The sequence below is a fragment of the Pleurodeles waltl genome, chromosome 9 (genome assembly GCF_031143425.1).
Source record: "Pleurodeles waltl isolate 20211129_DDA chromosome 9, aPleWal1.hap1.20221129, whole genome shotgun sequence".
Taxonomy (NCBI): domain Eukaryota; kingdom Metazoa; phylum Chordata; class Amphibia; order Caudata; family Salamandridae; genus Pleurodeles; species Pleurodeles waltl.
This window is the reverse complement of record NC_090448.1, coordinates 39,975,461-39,990,126: the sequence shown is the minus strand read 5'-3', so window position 1 is coordinate 39,990,126 and position 14,666 is coordinate 39,975,461. Positions and strand designations below refer to the sequence as shown.

At 51.3% G+C, this 14,666-nt stretch overlaps 1 protein-coding gene across 1 annotated transcript in view; it reads right to left on the bottom strand.

Moving 5' to 3' along the window:
• The window catches only part of COL7A1 (collagen type VII alpha 1 chain), a 618,941-nt gene that overhangs the window by 511,757 nt on the left and 92,518 nt on the right, over positions 1-14,666 (bottom strand). Inside the window, exon 2 of the mRNA XM_069207404.1 lies at positions 8,759-8,843. Coding sequence (XP_069063505.1) covers positions 8,759-8,834 — 76 coding nt within the window. The 5' untranslated portion in view covers positions 8,835-8,843. The remainder of the gene's footprint in view (positions 1-8,758; positions 8,844-14,666) is intronic.

The window sequence follows — 14,666 nt, the reverse complement described above, 5'->3', positions numbered from 1 at the left end:
AGTGTGACAGGGTCTGGGAGTGTTGCAGGGTCTGGGAGTGTGACAGAGCTTGGGAGTGTGACAGGGACTGGGAGTGTGACAGGTTCTGGGAGTGTGACAGGAAGGTGAGTGTGACAGGGTCTGGGAGTGTGACAGGGTCTGGGAGTGTGACAGGGTCTGGAAGTGTGACAGGGCCTGGGAGTGTAACAGGGCCTGGGAGTGTGACAGGGTCTGGGAGTGTAACAGGGCCTGGGAGTGTGACAGGGTCTGGGAGTGTAACAGGGCCTGGGAGTGTGACAGGGTCTGGGAGTGTGACAGGGACTGGGAGTGTGACAGGGACTGGGAGTGTGACAGGGTCTGGGAGTGTGACAGGGTCTGGAAGTGTGACAGGGCCTGGGAGTGTAACAGGGCCTGGGAGTGTGACAGGGTCTGGGAGTGTAACAGGGCCTGGGAGTGTGACAGGGTCTGGGAGTGTAACAGGGCCTGGGAGTGTGACAGGGTCTGGGAGTGTGACAGGGTCTGGGAGTGTGACAGAGCTTGGGAGTGTGACAGGGACTGGGAGTGTGACAGGGTCTGGGAGTGTGACAGGGCTTGGGAGTGTAACAGGGCCTGGGAGTGTGACAGGGTCTGGGAGTGTGACAGGGTCTGGGGGTGTGACAGGGCCTGGGAGTGTGACAGGGTGTGGGAGTGTAACAGGGCCTGGGAGTGTAACAGGGCCTGGGAGTCTGACAGGGTCTGGGAGTGTGACAGGGTCTGGGAGTGTGACAGAGCTTGGGAGTGTGACAGGGACTGGGAGTGTGACAGGGTCTGGGAGTGTGACAGGGTCTGGGAGTGTGACAGGGTCTGAAAATGTGACAGGGTCAGGGAGTGTAACAGGGCCTGGGAGTGTGACAGGGTCTGGGAGTGTGACAGGAAGGTGAGTGTGACAGGGTCTGGGAGTGTGACGGGTCTGGGAGTGTGACAGGGTCAGGGAGTGTAACAGGGCCTGGGAGTGTGACAGGGTCTGGGAGTGTAACAGGACCTGGGAGTGTGACAGGGTTTGGGAGTGTAACAGGGCCTATGAGTGTGACAGGGTCTGGGAGTGTGCACGCAATGGGAAAGGTAATGTGTACTCTGAAAGTGACAAGCTCGGGAAGGGGACGGGCACTGCATGTTTGACAACAAAGGGCAGGCTCAGAATGGGGCGGGCTCTGCATGTGTGATAACAGAGAGCAGAGGCAGTGCTTAACTTGTGCTTGTTGTTTCCGGTGCTGAGCACCGGCACTTATTTTTGAGGGCCAGGGCTTATTCTTCTGCCTCAAGCATTTGCTGCAACCAAAAGACACACATGGGAAAGATGGAGAAAGGAAAAAACGAAAAAGCGTCACAAAGGTAGCGAGCAGAAAGCTGCAGGAGTGAGCTGAAGGGGCAGGGAGTGGCTGTGAATGTATTAAAGAGGCCTGAGATGGCTTCAGTATTACGCTGTCTCAGTATTCCCTGTTCGCACATTTAATTGCACCAGCCGCATGCTTAAGAGGTGGGCTTTGGGCACCGGCACCTTTTTATTTACAAATTAAACACTGAGCAGAGGTGTGTGTGTGTGTCACAAGGAGGGGATGGCTGCAACTGGAAAGGTAATGTGCATTGTGAAACTGACAGGGTCAGGGAAGGGGGCAGGCGCTACATGTGTGACAACAATCAATCACTCAGGGATTTGTAAAGCGCACTACTCACCCGTGAGGATCTCAAGGCGCTGAGGAGGGGAGGGGGCGAAGCTGGGGGGGGGGTGCTGCGACTGCCTGAACAGCCAGGTCTTGAGAAGTTTCCTGAAGGTAAGGAGGTCTTTGGCCTGGTGCAGGTGGGTGGGAAGAGTGTTCCACGTTTTGGCGGCGAGGTGCGAGAATGATCTATTGCCGGTTTTAGTTCTGCGGACCCGTGGGACGGTTGCGAGGGCAAGGTCGGTGGAGCGGAGATGCCGGATCGGAGTGTAGGAGAGTCGTCTGTTGAGGTATTCTGGTCCGGTGTTGTGCAGTGCTTTGTGAGCGTGGGTGAGGAGTTTGAAGGTGATTATCTTGTTGACTGGGAGCCAGTGCAGGTTTTTCAGGTGGTCTGTGATGGGCAGTGGTGGGGGATGTCCAGGATGAGGCGTGCAGAGGTGTTCTGGATGCGTTGCAGCCTCTTCTGGAGTTTGGCCGTGGGTCCTGCGTAGAGGGCATTGCCGTAGTCCAATTTGCTGCTTACGAGGGCTTGGGTGACTGTTCTGGTTTCAGAGGGTATCCATTTGTAGATCTTTCGGAGCATGCGGAGGGTGTTGAAGCAGGAGGAGGAGATGGCGTTGACTTGCTGGGTCATGGATAGTGAGGAGTCCAGGATGGATCCTAGGTTGCGTGCATGGTCGGTGGGAGTCGGAGTGGTTCCGAGAGTGGCAGTCCACCAGGAGTCATCCCATGCGGAGGGGGTGGAGCCGAAGGTGAGGACTTCCGTCTTGTCGGAATTGAGTTTGAGGCAGCTGCTCTTCATCCATTCGGCGATGGCCTTCATTCCTTTGTGGAGGTGGGTCTTGGCAGAGTCCTTGGTGAGGGAGAGGATCAGCTGGGTGTCACAGGCCTATGAGATGATGTTGAGGTTGTGGGATCGGCGATGTTAGCGAGCGGGTCATGTAGACGTTGAAGAGGGTCGGGCTGAGGGACGAACCCTAGGGTATGCCCCAGATGAATTTGGTGGCCTCCGAGCAGAATGGGGGGAGGCGGACTCTCTGGATTCTGCCGCTGAGAAATGAGGTGACCCAGTCCAGGGCTCTGTCACAGATTCGAGCATTGCTGAGGCGTGAGCGCAGAGTGTGGTGGCAGATGGTGTTGAATGCGACCGAGAGGTCCAGGAGGATGAGGGCCACGGTTTAGCCGCTGTCCAGTATGGTTCTGATGTCGTCGGTGGCAGCGGTTTCGGTGCTGTGGTTGCTGGGGAATCCAGATTGGGAAGGGTCCAGGGTGCGGTTCTCAGCTAGAAAGTAGGTTAGTTGTCTGTTGACGGCCTTCTCAATGACTTTTGCCGGGAAGGAGAGGAGGGAGATAGGCCGGAAATTCTTGAGGTCCTTTGGGTCCACCTTGGGTTTTTTGAGGAAGGCGTTGATCTCGGCGTGTTTCCAGCTCTCCGGGAAGGTGGCGGACTCGAAGGAGCTGTAGATGATCTTCCATAGTTGGGGTGTGATGACAGAGCTTCCTTTGTTGAGGATGTGGTGAGGGCAGGGGTCAGAAGGAGAGCCGGAGTGGATGGTGTTCATGATTTTGATGGTGTTGTTGTCATTGACGGGGGTCCAGGAGAGCAGGACGTTGGTCGGAGGTGAATCTGTGCTGTTGGTTGTTGCCAGGGGGGTCTGGGTGCTGAAGCTGTCGTGGATGTCTGCAATCTTGCGGTGGAAATAGGAGGCTAGGAAGTCGCAGAGGTCTTGGGATGGCGTTGGCATTGGAGCTGGGGTTGGAGAGTTCCTTCACAACGTTGAAGAGCTCCTTGTGGCTGTGTGCGTTGTTATTGATTGGGTCTTTGAATGTGGTTATTTTGGCGGCTCGGATGAGTTGGTGGTGTCTGCGGATGCCATTTTTTAAGGCTGTGTGGTTGTCCAGAGTCTGATCTTGACGCCAATTTCTTTCGAATCTTTGGCAGCTTTGGTCAGATTCGTGGAGGTCGGCGGTAAACCAGAAGGCCTTTCCGTGGGTGCGTCTATTGGAGGGATTCTTGATTATGTCGAGAGTATTGGCACAGGTGTTGACCCATTGCCTGAAGTTGCGGGCAGCTGCATCAGTGTCAGTGGTGTCGATGGGTGGGTTCTGGGAGAGGGTCGCAATAAGTTGGTCTTCGGTGACCTTGTTCCAACTGCAGTGGGGGATCCACTGTGGGTGGTGTTGTGTTGTGGGTTTCTTGAATGAGAAGTGGCCGCAGCAGGGGTCTGTCCAGTGGAGTTTGGTGGTGTGGCTGAAAGAGACGTGGTTGCTGGCGGAGAAAATAGGGTTGAGTGTGTGTCCTGCGGAGTGGGTTGGTGTCGTGATGAGCTGTTTGAGGCCGAGGTTGGAGAGGATGTCGAGCAGGGTGGCGGTGTTGTTGTCATTGGTGTTCTCGAGGTGAAAGTTTAAGTCTGTGTTACAGTGTGAGGAGCAGGCATCGCTGGACAGTGTGAGGAGCAGGCATCGCAGGACAGTGTGAGAAGCAGGCATCGCTGGACAGTGTGAGGAGCAGGCATCGCAGGCATCGCAGGACAGTGTGAGAAGCAGGCATCGCAGGCATCGCAGGACAGTGTGAGAAGCAGGCATCGCTGAGCAGTGTGAGGAGCAGGCATCACAGGACAGTGAGGAGCAGGCATCATGGGACAGTTTGAGGAGCAGGCATCACAGGACAGTGCGAGAAGCAGGCATCAAAGGACAGTGTGAGGAGCAGGTATCACGGGGCAGTGTGAGGAGCAGGCATCGCTGGACAGTGTGAGGAGCAGGCATCACGGGGCAGTGTGAGGAGCAGGCATCACAGGGCAGTGTGAAGTGCAGCCATTGCAGGACAGTGTGAGGAGCAGCCATCGCGGGACAGTGTGAGGAGCAGCCATCGCTGGGCAGTGTGAGGAGCAGGCATCGCGGGGCAGTGTGAGGAGCAGGCATCGTTGGACAGTGTGAACAGCAGGCATCGCGGGGCAGTGTGAGGAGCAGCCATCGTTGGACATTGTGAGAAACAGGCATCACGGTGCAGCGAGAGAAGCAGGCATCGCTGGACAGTGTGAGGAGCAGGCATCGCTGGACAGTGTGAGGAGCAGGCATCACGGGACAGTGTGAGGAGCAGGCATCGTTGGACAGTGTGAGGAGCAGGCATCACGGTGCAGCGAGAGAAGCAGGCATCGCTGGACAGTGTGAGGAGCAGGCATCGCTGGACAGTGTGAGGAGCAGGCATCACAGGACAGTGTTAGGACCAGCCATCGCAGGACAGTGTGAAGATCAGGCATCACGGGGCAGTGTGAGGAGCAGGCTTTGCTGGACAGTGTGAGGAGCAGGCATCACGGGGCAGTGTGAGGAGCAGGCTTCGCTGGACAGTGTGAGGAGCAGGCATCGTTGGACAGTGCGAGGAGCAGGCATCGCTGGACAGTGTGAGGAGCAGGCATCGTTGGACAGTGTGAGAAGCAGGAATCACGGGGCAGTGTGAGGAGCAGGCATCGTTGGACAGTGTGAGGAGCAGCCATCGTTGGACAGTGTGAGGAGCAGGCATCGCGGGGCAGTGTGAGGAGCAGCCATCACTGGACATTGTGAGAAACAGGCATCACGGTGGAGCGAGAGAAGCAGGCATCGCTGGACAGTGTGAGGAGCAGGCATCACGGGGCAGTGTGAGGAGCAGGCTTCGCTGGACAGTGTGAGGAGCAGGCATCGTTGGACAGTGTGAGGAGCAGGCATCGCTGGACAGTGTGAGGAGCAGGCATCGTTGGACAGTGTGAGAAGCAGGAATAACGGGGCAGTGTGAGGAGCAGGCATCGTTGGACAGTGTGAGGAGCAGGCATCGTTGGACAGTGTGAGGAGCAGGCATCACAGGACAGTGTTAGGACCAGCCATCGCAGGACAGTGTGAAGATCAGGCATCAAGGGACAGTGTGAGGACACCCTTTAATACAAAACTATAATAAACTATGGCGGGCCATAGACTGTGACGAGCACTGATGGGAGTGCACTGTGCACTCCCCTCAGAGCGCATGTGTGCTAGGCCGGCCGTCTCGGGCTGGACAAACACACATGCGCAGTGTGCTTTCTCCAGCCCGGCACTGTGTCGCCGGGTTGGAGAGAGCAGGCACAGACTCCCAGTCTGCCTGGGAGGGCCCGGGCTGGGCGCTCCCAGCCAATCCTGATGCTGCTCTAAGCAGCGTCAGAATTAGCTGCTGGGCAGGCTGGGGGCCTGTGTCTGCAGTCGACTCGAGGACGGAGGACCGGAGCAGTGCAGCACGGAATTAAGGTAAGTTTTTATGTTATTTATTCTTTTATTTATTTATCCCCCCTCCTCCCACCACGTGCCGCCCCACCCCGCCCCTTTTCCCTCCCACAGGCTGCCACTGCAATTCTACCACTGGGAGAGAGCCTCGAAGGAGACATTATACAAAAATACCTGTCTGGGCTCCAGCCCTGTCAAGTTTCCCAGGTCAATGAGTGATGTAGTACTCCATTTAATTCTGGGACATGTATTTTTTATTCCATTATGAAACTGGACTACAAGTTCCAGAAGCCAAAGGAAAAAATTGCAATGGTGCATCACATCACATGTGGACCTGGGAAACTTGACAGCTATGGAGCTCTCATCAATTATCATCATATCTGATACGTGTTGTAAATTTCCAGCTGGATAAATTAGATTCAGTTACGTTCATTTGTCCCCGATCGTGCTCGCTCCAACACCTTTCCAAGAATGGGGTTCAGACTTGGACATTCAGGGGGTCATTCAGACCCCGGCGGGCGGCGGGAGCCGCCCGCCTGGCGGGAACCGCCGAATGACCGCACCGTGGTCAAAAGACCGCGGCGGCCATTCTGTGTTTCCCGCTGGGCTGGCGGGCGACCACCAGAAGGCCGCCCGCCAGCCCAGCGGGAAACCCCTTCCCACGAGGACGCCGGCTCCGAATGGAGCCGGCGTAGTGGGAAGGGTGCGACGGGTGCAGTGGCACCGTCGCGTATTTCAGTGTCTGCATAGCAGACACTGAAATACTTTGCGGGGCCCTCTTACGGGGGCCCCTGCAGTGCCCATGCCATTGGCATGGGCACTGCAGGGGCCCCCAGGGGCCCCGCGGCACCCCCTACCGCCATCCTGTTCCTGGCGGGAGACCTGCCAGGAACAGGATGGCGGTAGGGGGTGTCAGAATCCCCATGGCGGCGGAGCGTGCTCCGCCGCCATGGAGGATTCTGTAGGGCAGTGGTAAACCGGCGGGAGACCGCCGGTTTACCCTTTCTGGCCGCGGCTGAACCGCCGCGGTCAGAATGCCCTTGGGAGCACCGCCAGCCTGTTGGCGGTGCTCCTGTGGTCGGTGACCCTGGCGGTCACCGGCCGCCAGGGTCAGAATGACCCCCTCAGTTTCCTACGTTTTATTGGGTGGACTTTACCTCTTTCTTCCAAACCTTTGACAAAGACATTTTAGGGAAGACCTGCTTTATGAAGGGAACCTCAGGAGATGAAGAACTAAAACCTCTGAATAAGCCTGTTGATGCATTGTTCCTGAGCTGCAGTAACTGCGAGATCAATGAACAATGTCCCTGCAGATACTGGGTGTCAACTGCGCCTTCACAGGACGAAATGGAGGTGTGTGGAGAGGGCCAGATGGCTGCCAAGAAAACTTCTGTGATTGGATAGTCGGGCTTATTAACGACCAACCATGTAAGAAGTAGGCAATGGAAAAGACCCCCACTCCTTTCAGAAAGGATGCCTGTGTGGTTGTCACCAAGCCCGGCTTCCAGCCATGCCCACACCAAGCACAGACCTGACTGCTAGCCGGTGGTGGCACTTACCCGGTGTAGTCCTGTTTCACCTCTGTGTCGGCTCAACATCCAGTGATTCTGGGCAAATCACTTAATCTCCCCGTTGCCTACAATTCAGCACCTTGAGACCCTCACGGGTGATTTGCTGCGCTTTACAAATCCTGGATTTATTTATTGACCCAGTCCTTTGAATGGAAATACAGAAGTGGTGGTGCTCACTCTCTAGAGCACCTGTTTGCTCCTGAGAAGTGCTGGTACTCTCCCATTAAATGTATTGCAGCAGTGCTGAGAAGTGCTGGTATTCTCCCATTAAATGTACTGTGGCAGTGCTGAGAAGTGCTGGTACTCTCCCATTAAATGTACTGCAGCAGTGCTGAGAAGTGCAGGTACTCTCCCATTAAATGTATTGCAGCAGTGCTGAGAAGTGCTGGTACTCTCCCATTAAATTTACTGTAGCAGTGCTGAGAAGTGCTGGTACTCTCCCATTAAATGTACTGCAGCAGTGCTGAGAAGTGCAGGTACTCTCCCATTAAATGTACTGCAGCAGTGCTGAGAAGTGCTGGTACTCTCCCATTAAATGTATTGCAGCAGTGCTGAGAAGTGCTGGTACTCTCCCATTAAATTTACTGCAGCAGTGCTGAGAAGTGCTGGTACTCTCCCATTAAATGTACTACACCAGTGCTGAGAAGTGCAGGTACTCTCCCATTAAATGTATTGCAGCAGTGCTGAGAAGTGCTGGTACTCTCCCATTAAATGTACTGTAGCAGTGCTGAGAAGTGCTGGTACTCTCCCATTAAATGTACTGCAGCAGTGCTGAGAAGTGCAGGTACTCTCCCATTAAATGTATTGGGGCAGTACTGAGAGGTGCTGGTACTCTCCCATTAAATGTACTGCAGCAGTGCTGAGAAATGCTGCTACTCTCCCATTAAACGTACTGCAGCAGTGCTGAGAAGTGCAGGTAAATGTACTGCAGCAGTGCTGAGAAGTGCTGTTTTTCTCCCATTAAATGTAATGCAGCTTTGCAGATAAGTGTAGGTACTCTCCCATTAAATGTATTGCAGCAGTGCTGAGAAGTGCCGGTACTCTCCCATTAAATGTATTGCAGCAGTGCTGGTACTCTCCCATTAAATGTATTGCAGCAGAGCTGAGAAGTGCTGGTACTCTCCCATTAAATGTATTGCAGCAGTGCTGGTACTCTCCCATTAAATGTATTGCAGCAGTGCTGAGACGTGCTTGTATTCTCCCATTAAATGTACTGCAGCTTTGCAGAGAAGTACAGGTACCCGGTACCAGACAGTACCTACCCACTTAAAGCACTGCACTTACCTCTCTGGCCGGCCGCCCCTTCAGGAGAGAAGACCACGCCGTACAGCACCGTGAACAACGGGATCCACGCCTTCATCGTCGGAGCCTGGAGGAAGAGGAGGGAGAAAAGCAACAGGAAGTTACACAGCAGCCGGAAGAGGGTAAGGAACCTCGTACCTAGCGCAGTAATGGCTCCAATACCTTACAAACCCCAAGCGATAGGCTTTCAGCACCCTAAGGGCACCCCACCCTCCACCCCATGAACAATGGTACGGTGACCTCCTGGGAAGGTCAAAGTGTACCCCCTTACCACCTTTCTCAACTTCAAGGTCAACAATGTACTCCCCTCACCCCATGTGCTGTTCCTCCGCACCCCTCTGTCATCAGCTCGTGCTTTGATAGTAGGCAAATTAAATGATCATAAAATGAAATAAATATGGTGACGCACTAGTTGCTAATTGATCTTTAACCACATGAGCTCGTGTCAATCAGAAGTCCGCCCCCCATCCCACCTGGCTGTTTCCTGGAAGGCCCTGAAACTCAGCGCCATGCCACACTTCAAGCATGATCCCTTGCAGCAAAGATGGTGCCTTGTCCATGACCTCACGTGGTGACATCAAATCACTGACCTCCTGTGTCTACACCAATAAAAGGAATTGGAGCAGAGCAGCCAATTTAGAAGAAGCTGTAGCCATTTCACTCTGCAAGGGCCAAGCACCACTAATCCTTTTTACAACATGGGAGGCGATTCTGAAGTTTGCAGTCCATCGAACCTGCAACCTTGGTGAGATGTGGTCCAAGTCGGCACCCTTTGTGCCATTGGAACTGAGTGTGCCAACATCTTCCAAGGACTTTGCATAAATGCTGGTCCAGGGGGGCTGGACCCACGCCCAATGTTCAGGATATCTATGGATTCTCTTCAGTTTCATTCATTTCATGTTGTCTCCATCCTGAACATCTGCATGAAATCTGCACGATCAGGTATTTATCAGACAATTCGCCCCGTGATAGGCATAATTTCTTGAGCTTAGTAACTACCAGCCCTATAGACTGTGCTGCTGGGAAGGAATATGGCGGAGAGGCGGTCACTGGGGTAACAGCCTGTGTGCAGAGAAGTTATGTTAAGGTGCCCGAGGAGGATTTAAGGGGCAGTGTGAAAGGAGAGGAATGCAGATAGAAATCAAAGGATTTAAAAAAATAACCAACATTTTTGAAGACTTTAAAAACAGATAGGGAGAGTGTGTGTGCCTTTTTGTCTCTGTGTATGTAAAATCTTTGGTGAAATCTGACAGAAACCTCACTATACCCGATTGAAAGCAACTGTACCCATCTATTTATCAGAAAATATGTTTACTAGAGGGGTGTAACTCCCCCCCCATCCAAACTACGACCCTGGAGAGAAGTATGAAACTTGTAGGACCTGCAAGTAAAACCACGAAGTCCTTGTAACAGCAAGCAGACTGCGGTAAGTGGTACCCATCTCAGAGGAGATGAGGCCCGCAGCCTTACAGAGGTCTCAGGAACATTTGTGGTGGGAAAGGATGCCAAGGGCTGGTTCTGCTTTAGAGTGAGCTGCCCCTGGACTCAGATAGATGCATGGCATTGGGAAGTGGTCCTGAAGAGAGATTACATGCAAAGAAACTTCACATCATTTTAGAGTTAGTCCGGAACGAAGCCGATTATATATATATGCATATATATATATATATATATATATATATATATATATATATATATATATATATATATGTGTGTGTGTGTGTATATATATATATATATATATATATATACACACATTTTACGGGCTACGGAAAACACTTTTACCACCATAGTATGAAAGCAGGTTTCGGGAGGTGGTAATGTGTGACAAGAATGCTTGTGCTGTATTAGTGGAATATGGTTGTTTTTTTGCACCGTCACTGCCGTATTGCATTCTCTTTTTACTGTTTTGTAATTTTGTGCCCTGTTTTAATTGTGTTGTTCAGTTGCTGTGTTTTTATTCTTCTATGATGCTCTCTTTACTTTAAATATGTTCACAAATAATGCTACATTTTCCACCCAAAAGCATCATGTGCCGATAAAGTTCTCATGTCAGGGAGCCATCTACCTCCAGCTCTTCAACTATTCAAGAAACCAATCTACTAAAAACTGTGGCGGTGTTGAGTCTTAAAATAGCACTGGCTGTGCTCACTTTATGTGGTACAGACCCTGGTGTTTAGAGCATTATGTCATTATGCACACAAAAACTCTGCAAAAGGTACATTTTGCAGAAAATTCTGAATACATTTTCCAGTTTGACTAAGTTGAATTAGTGTGAAAATTATCTTTCAATGCGGAGAAGAACTTAATATACGAAGGATAAACCAGGAAACTCCAAATGTTTAGATGGGCAAAAACCCGAAACCGGTCCTAGGATGCTTGTTTCCGGTCCAGGCAGGACCCGGCCTGGCAGTTTGGGCTGGACTGTTCCCATGGGGACAGGGTCAAGGCTGATTTGCATATGGCTGGGTCCAAACTGGGGTGGCATGGTGAGCAAAAGAACAATGGATTAAACCCAGATCTGTGACTGGAAGTGAATGTTTGATTGGTTCCGCATTTCGTCCATTCTTTGTGTTTGTTTGCTTTTTAAATAAAGCATTTTTTTTAAATGCATCCCGTTTTCCTTTTAGAAAAAAGGGATACATTTCAAAAATAAAAATAAAACGTTTCTGTTTCATTGTTTCAGAGCAGGCAGTGGTCCGTGGGACCACTGCCTGCTCTGAAAAAATATTTTCACATCCATTCACAAAGGGGAAGGGGTTCTGTTTGTGAATGGGTTACCACCAATTTTAAATTGGTGGTAACTGTGATTGTTTTGCGAGCGCAAATGTGGTCACAAAACAATCATACATCACCATGCGACTCACAATTGTGGAATGACGCCCTCAGGACACCCGTTCCTAATTGCGAGTCGCAATTCATATTTTGCGAGACGGTATTCGCATGCTGGCTCGCAAAATAGGGATAGTACTTTAGAAAAGGCTATTATGCAGTTGCAAAAGGCGAAAAACACCTTTTGCAACCACATAATGGTGTCTTGCATCTGGCCCTATGTCACTATCTGTAGTAACTTTACTATTAGAGATTAAGTTTTTACTGACTCCACCCCGCATTTCAGGGGGTGGTGACATGTAAGTCTAATCTTTCGAGTAACTTTAGCCTTGTAAATGGTGAACAACCAGTAGTAGTAAAGTAACTCAAAAGTGTAAGAGTAAACTTTCATGTGTAGATTTACACATGTGAACATTTACTTTTGTGAATACCCCCCAGAATGTTTAAGGGTTTCCTCAGGGTATTGGAATCCTCTTGAGCAGAGTTTTTTTTCAACCTGTGGTCCGTGGACCCATGGGCGTCCCCGTAGCCTGCATAGGGGGTTCGTGACTGCTTAGAAAATTTGAAAATTAACATATTAACAAAGTGTATATAGATAAAGTGGTTAAATGCACACCTGAAAATTTTAAAATGTTCTGTAAATGTTAATGAATTTGAAATTGCAGGTTAAAAATTAAATTGGTATCCCCAAACTGATTCTTGGGAGCAGTGCGGGAGCATCAAACAGAACATAGTAAGGACGATGTGTGGCTTCAATTGAATTTAGAAAAGCTCCAATCTTCCTCTTAAAATTAACATTTAGGGGGTCATTCTAAGTCTGGCGGGCGGCGGAGGCCGCCCGCCAGACTTCCCCCTCCGAAATACCGCTCCGCGGTCGAAAGACCGCAGAGGGTATTCTAAGTTTTTCCCTGGGCTGGCGGGCGGTCGCCAAAAGACCGCCCGCCAGCCCAGGGAAAAACTCCCTTCCCACGAGGATGCCGGCTCGTAATCGAGCCGGCGGAGTGGGAAGGTGCGACGGGTGCTGTTGCACCCGTCGCGTATTTCACTGTCTGCCAAGCAGACAGTGAAATACTTGTAGGGGCCCTCTTACGGGGGCCCCTGCAGTGCCCATGCCAGTGGCATGGGCACTGCAGGGGCCCCAAGGGGCCCCGCGACCCCCCCTACCGCCATCCGGTTCCCGGCGGGCGGACCGCCGGGAACTGGATGGCGGTAGGGGGGGTCGGAATCCCCTCGGCGGCGCAGCTAGCTGCGCCGCCTTGGAGGATTCAATAGGGCGGCGGGACACTGGCGGGAGACCGCCAGTGTTGCCGGTCTGACCGCTGCTTTACCGCCGCGGTCAGAATGCCCTGCGGGGCACCGCCGGCCTGTCGGCGGTGCTCCCGCCGACCCTGGCCCCGGCGGTCTAAGACCGCCGGGGTCAGAATGACCCCCTTATTTATTTATTTATATTTGTTTTAAAATTAAATAAAATGTGCTATTATTTGTGTATGTTTTTGAGGGAATGGTGTTTTCTGTTTTTTTGTGCAGTGTTTTGCAGTTCACATAATTGAAAATGCCAGGGCTGGGGTTCCCGGCTTCCTGTAATGACTCAGTGGGGGGTCACTGGATTCCAGTAATGATTCAGAGGGGGTCCCTGTATTCCGGTAATGATAAAGTGGGGGTCCACAGAAGTCAAAAGGTTAAGAATCACTGTTCTACAGTACGAAACAGTGCTGCGATGGCAGAATATTTACCACCTCTAGATTTCCGAATCATTTACAATGTTGTTTTAATTTCCTCACCGTACAATACAGTACACACAAGATCTAAGAGTTTGATTTAGAGTTGGGCAGAAGTAGAAAATCCAAAATCCCTCTGTTCCTGGAGGACACATTCAATCCAGATGAGAATCTACTATTGGAATTTCCTCTACCACAGAGATAATGTGAAAGAGGAAATTCAGCCAGTGGTTTCTGTCCTGGATTTAGCACTTTCCTCAGAAAATGAAACATCTTCTGTTATCTCTCACTCTAAATCAGGGCCCAAAAATGAAATACACATCTCTATGCTTCTCTGTATCAAATCTTCTTGTCCCCTTCCCTGCACAAGGCGTGGTCTGTTCCCTACATTAACCAAGTATTAGGCCAAACACTGAATTCTAATCTCGGCTCTCTCACTTGATAACATGTGTGATTCAGTGCATGCTACCTGCCCCAGACACGTCCCCCACCACCCCCTCCGCCCTCCGGCGCCCCCCCCACCCGTAAAATTGCACCCAGGCGTTTACAAATTTCATAATTCACAATGGTACCAGTTGAAGTTGGCTTTTACAGGTTTAAGAAGACTTATTTGCATGCAAGGAATAAAAATCATATTTTTCAGAAACCTTTGAGAATACCATTGTCTGTGTATTTATTTAAACACATTAACATCTAAAAACAAACTATCTGTTTTTATTGTTTTTGTCCCAAGGGGCACAGCAATGATCAAAACTGTAGGTGTGGTAATTTATGTACAAGACTTTTAATGATAAGTTTAATTTACTCTGGCCGCAGGCACTGGGGCGCCTTATAAGATGCAAGCCAGGGCAAGGAAGAAAAGATAAAATAGAATCAATCACAGAAGAAAACACACAAAGGGTAAAACAGAATTAAGTTTCAGACGTTGTGTAATAACCGTGAAGTTGGATGGCAGGGTCGACTGAGTCCATTCAGTGGATGCTGAGCACAAAATGTGCCCAAACCTTGAAACGGGTCCATGTCGGGCCCTGTACCCAAGCCCCAGCTTTACACGAAAAACGCAGTAGTCGATTTCTACACGACACTGTAAAACCTGTTAAGGTGATTGATGTCGGTTGTGTTTGTGAGTGTCCAGTTTGTGGATGGGTGTTTACAGAGACGGCTCCTCCGCTATGGCGGAAGATCGTACCCCTCCCCCCCCCTTGCCAGCAGCAGCAGCTGCAAAACTTTTACTGCAAAAGGGGCGGGGCATGGGCGTGACAGGGACAGAGGGGAGTGCTCCCCTCAGTGCGCATGTATGTTTGGCTGGCCGTCTCAGGCCGGCCATATATACATGTGCA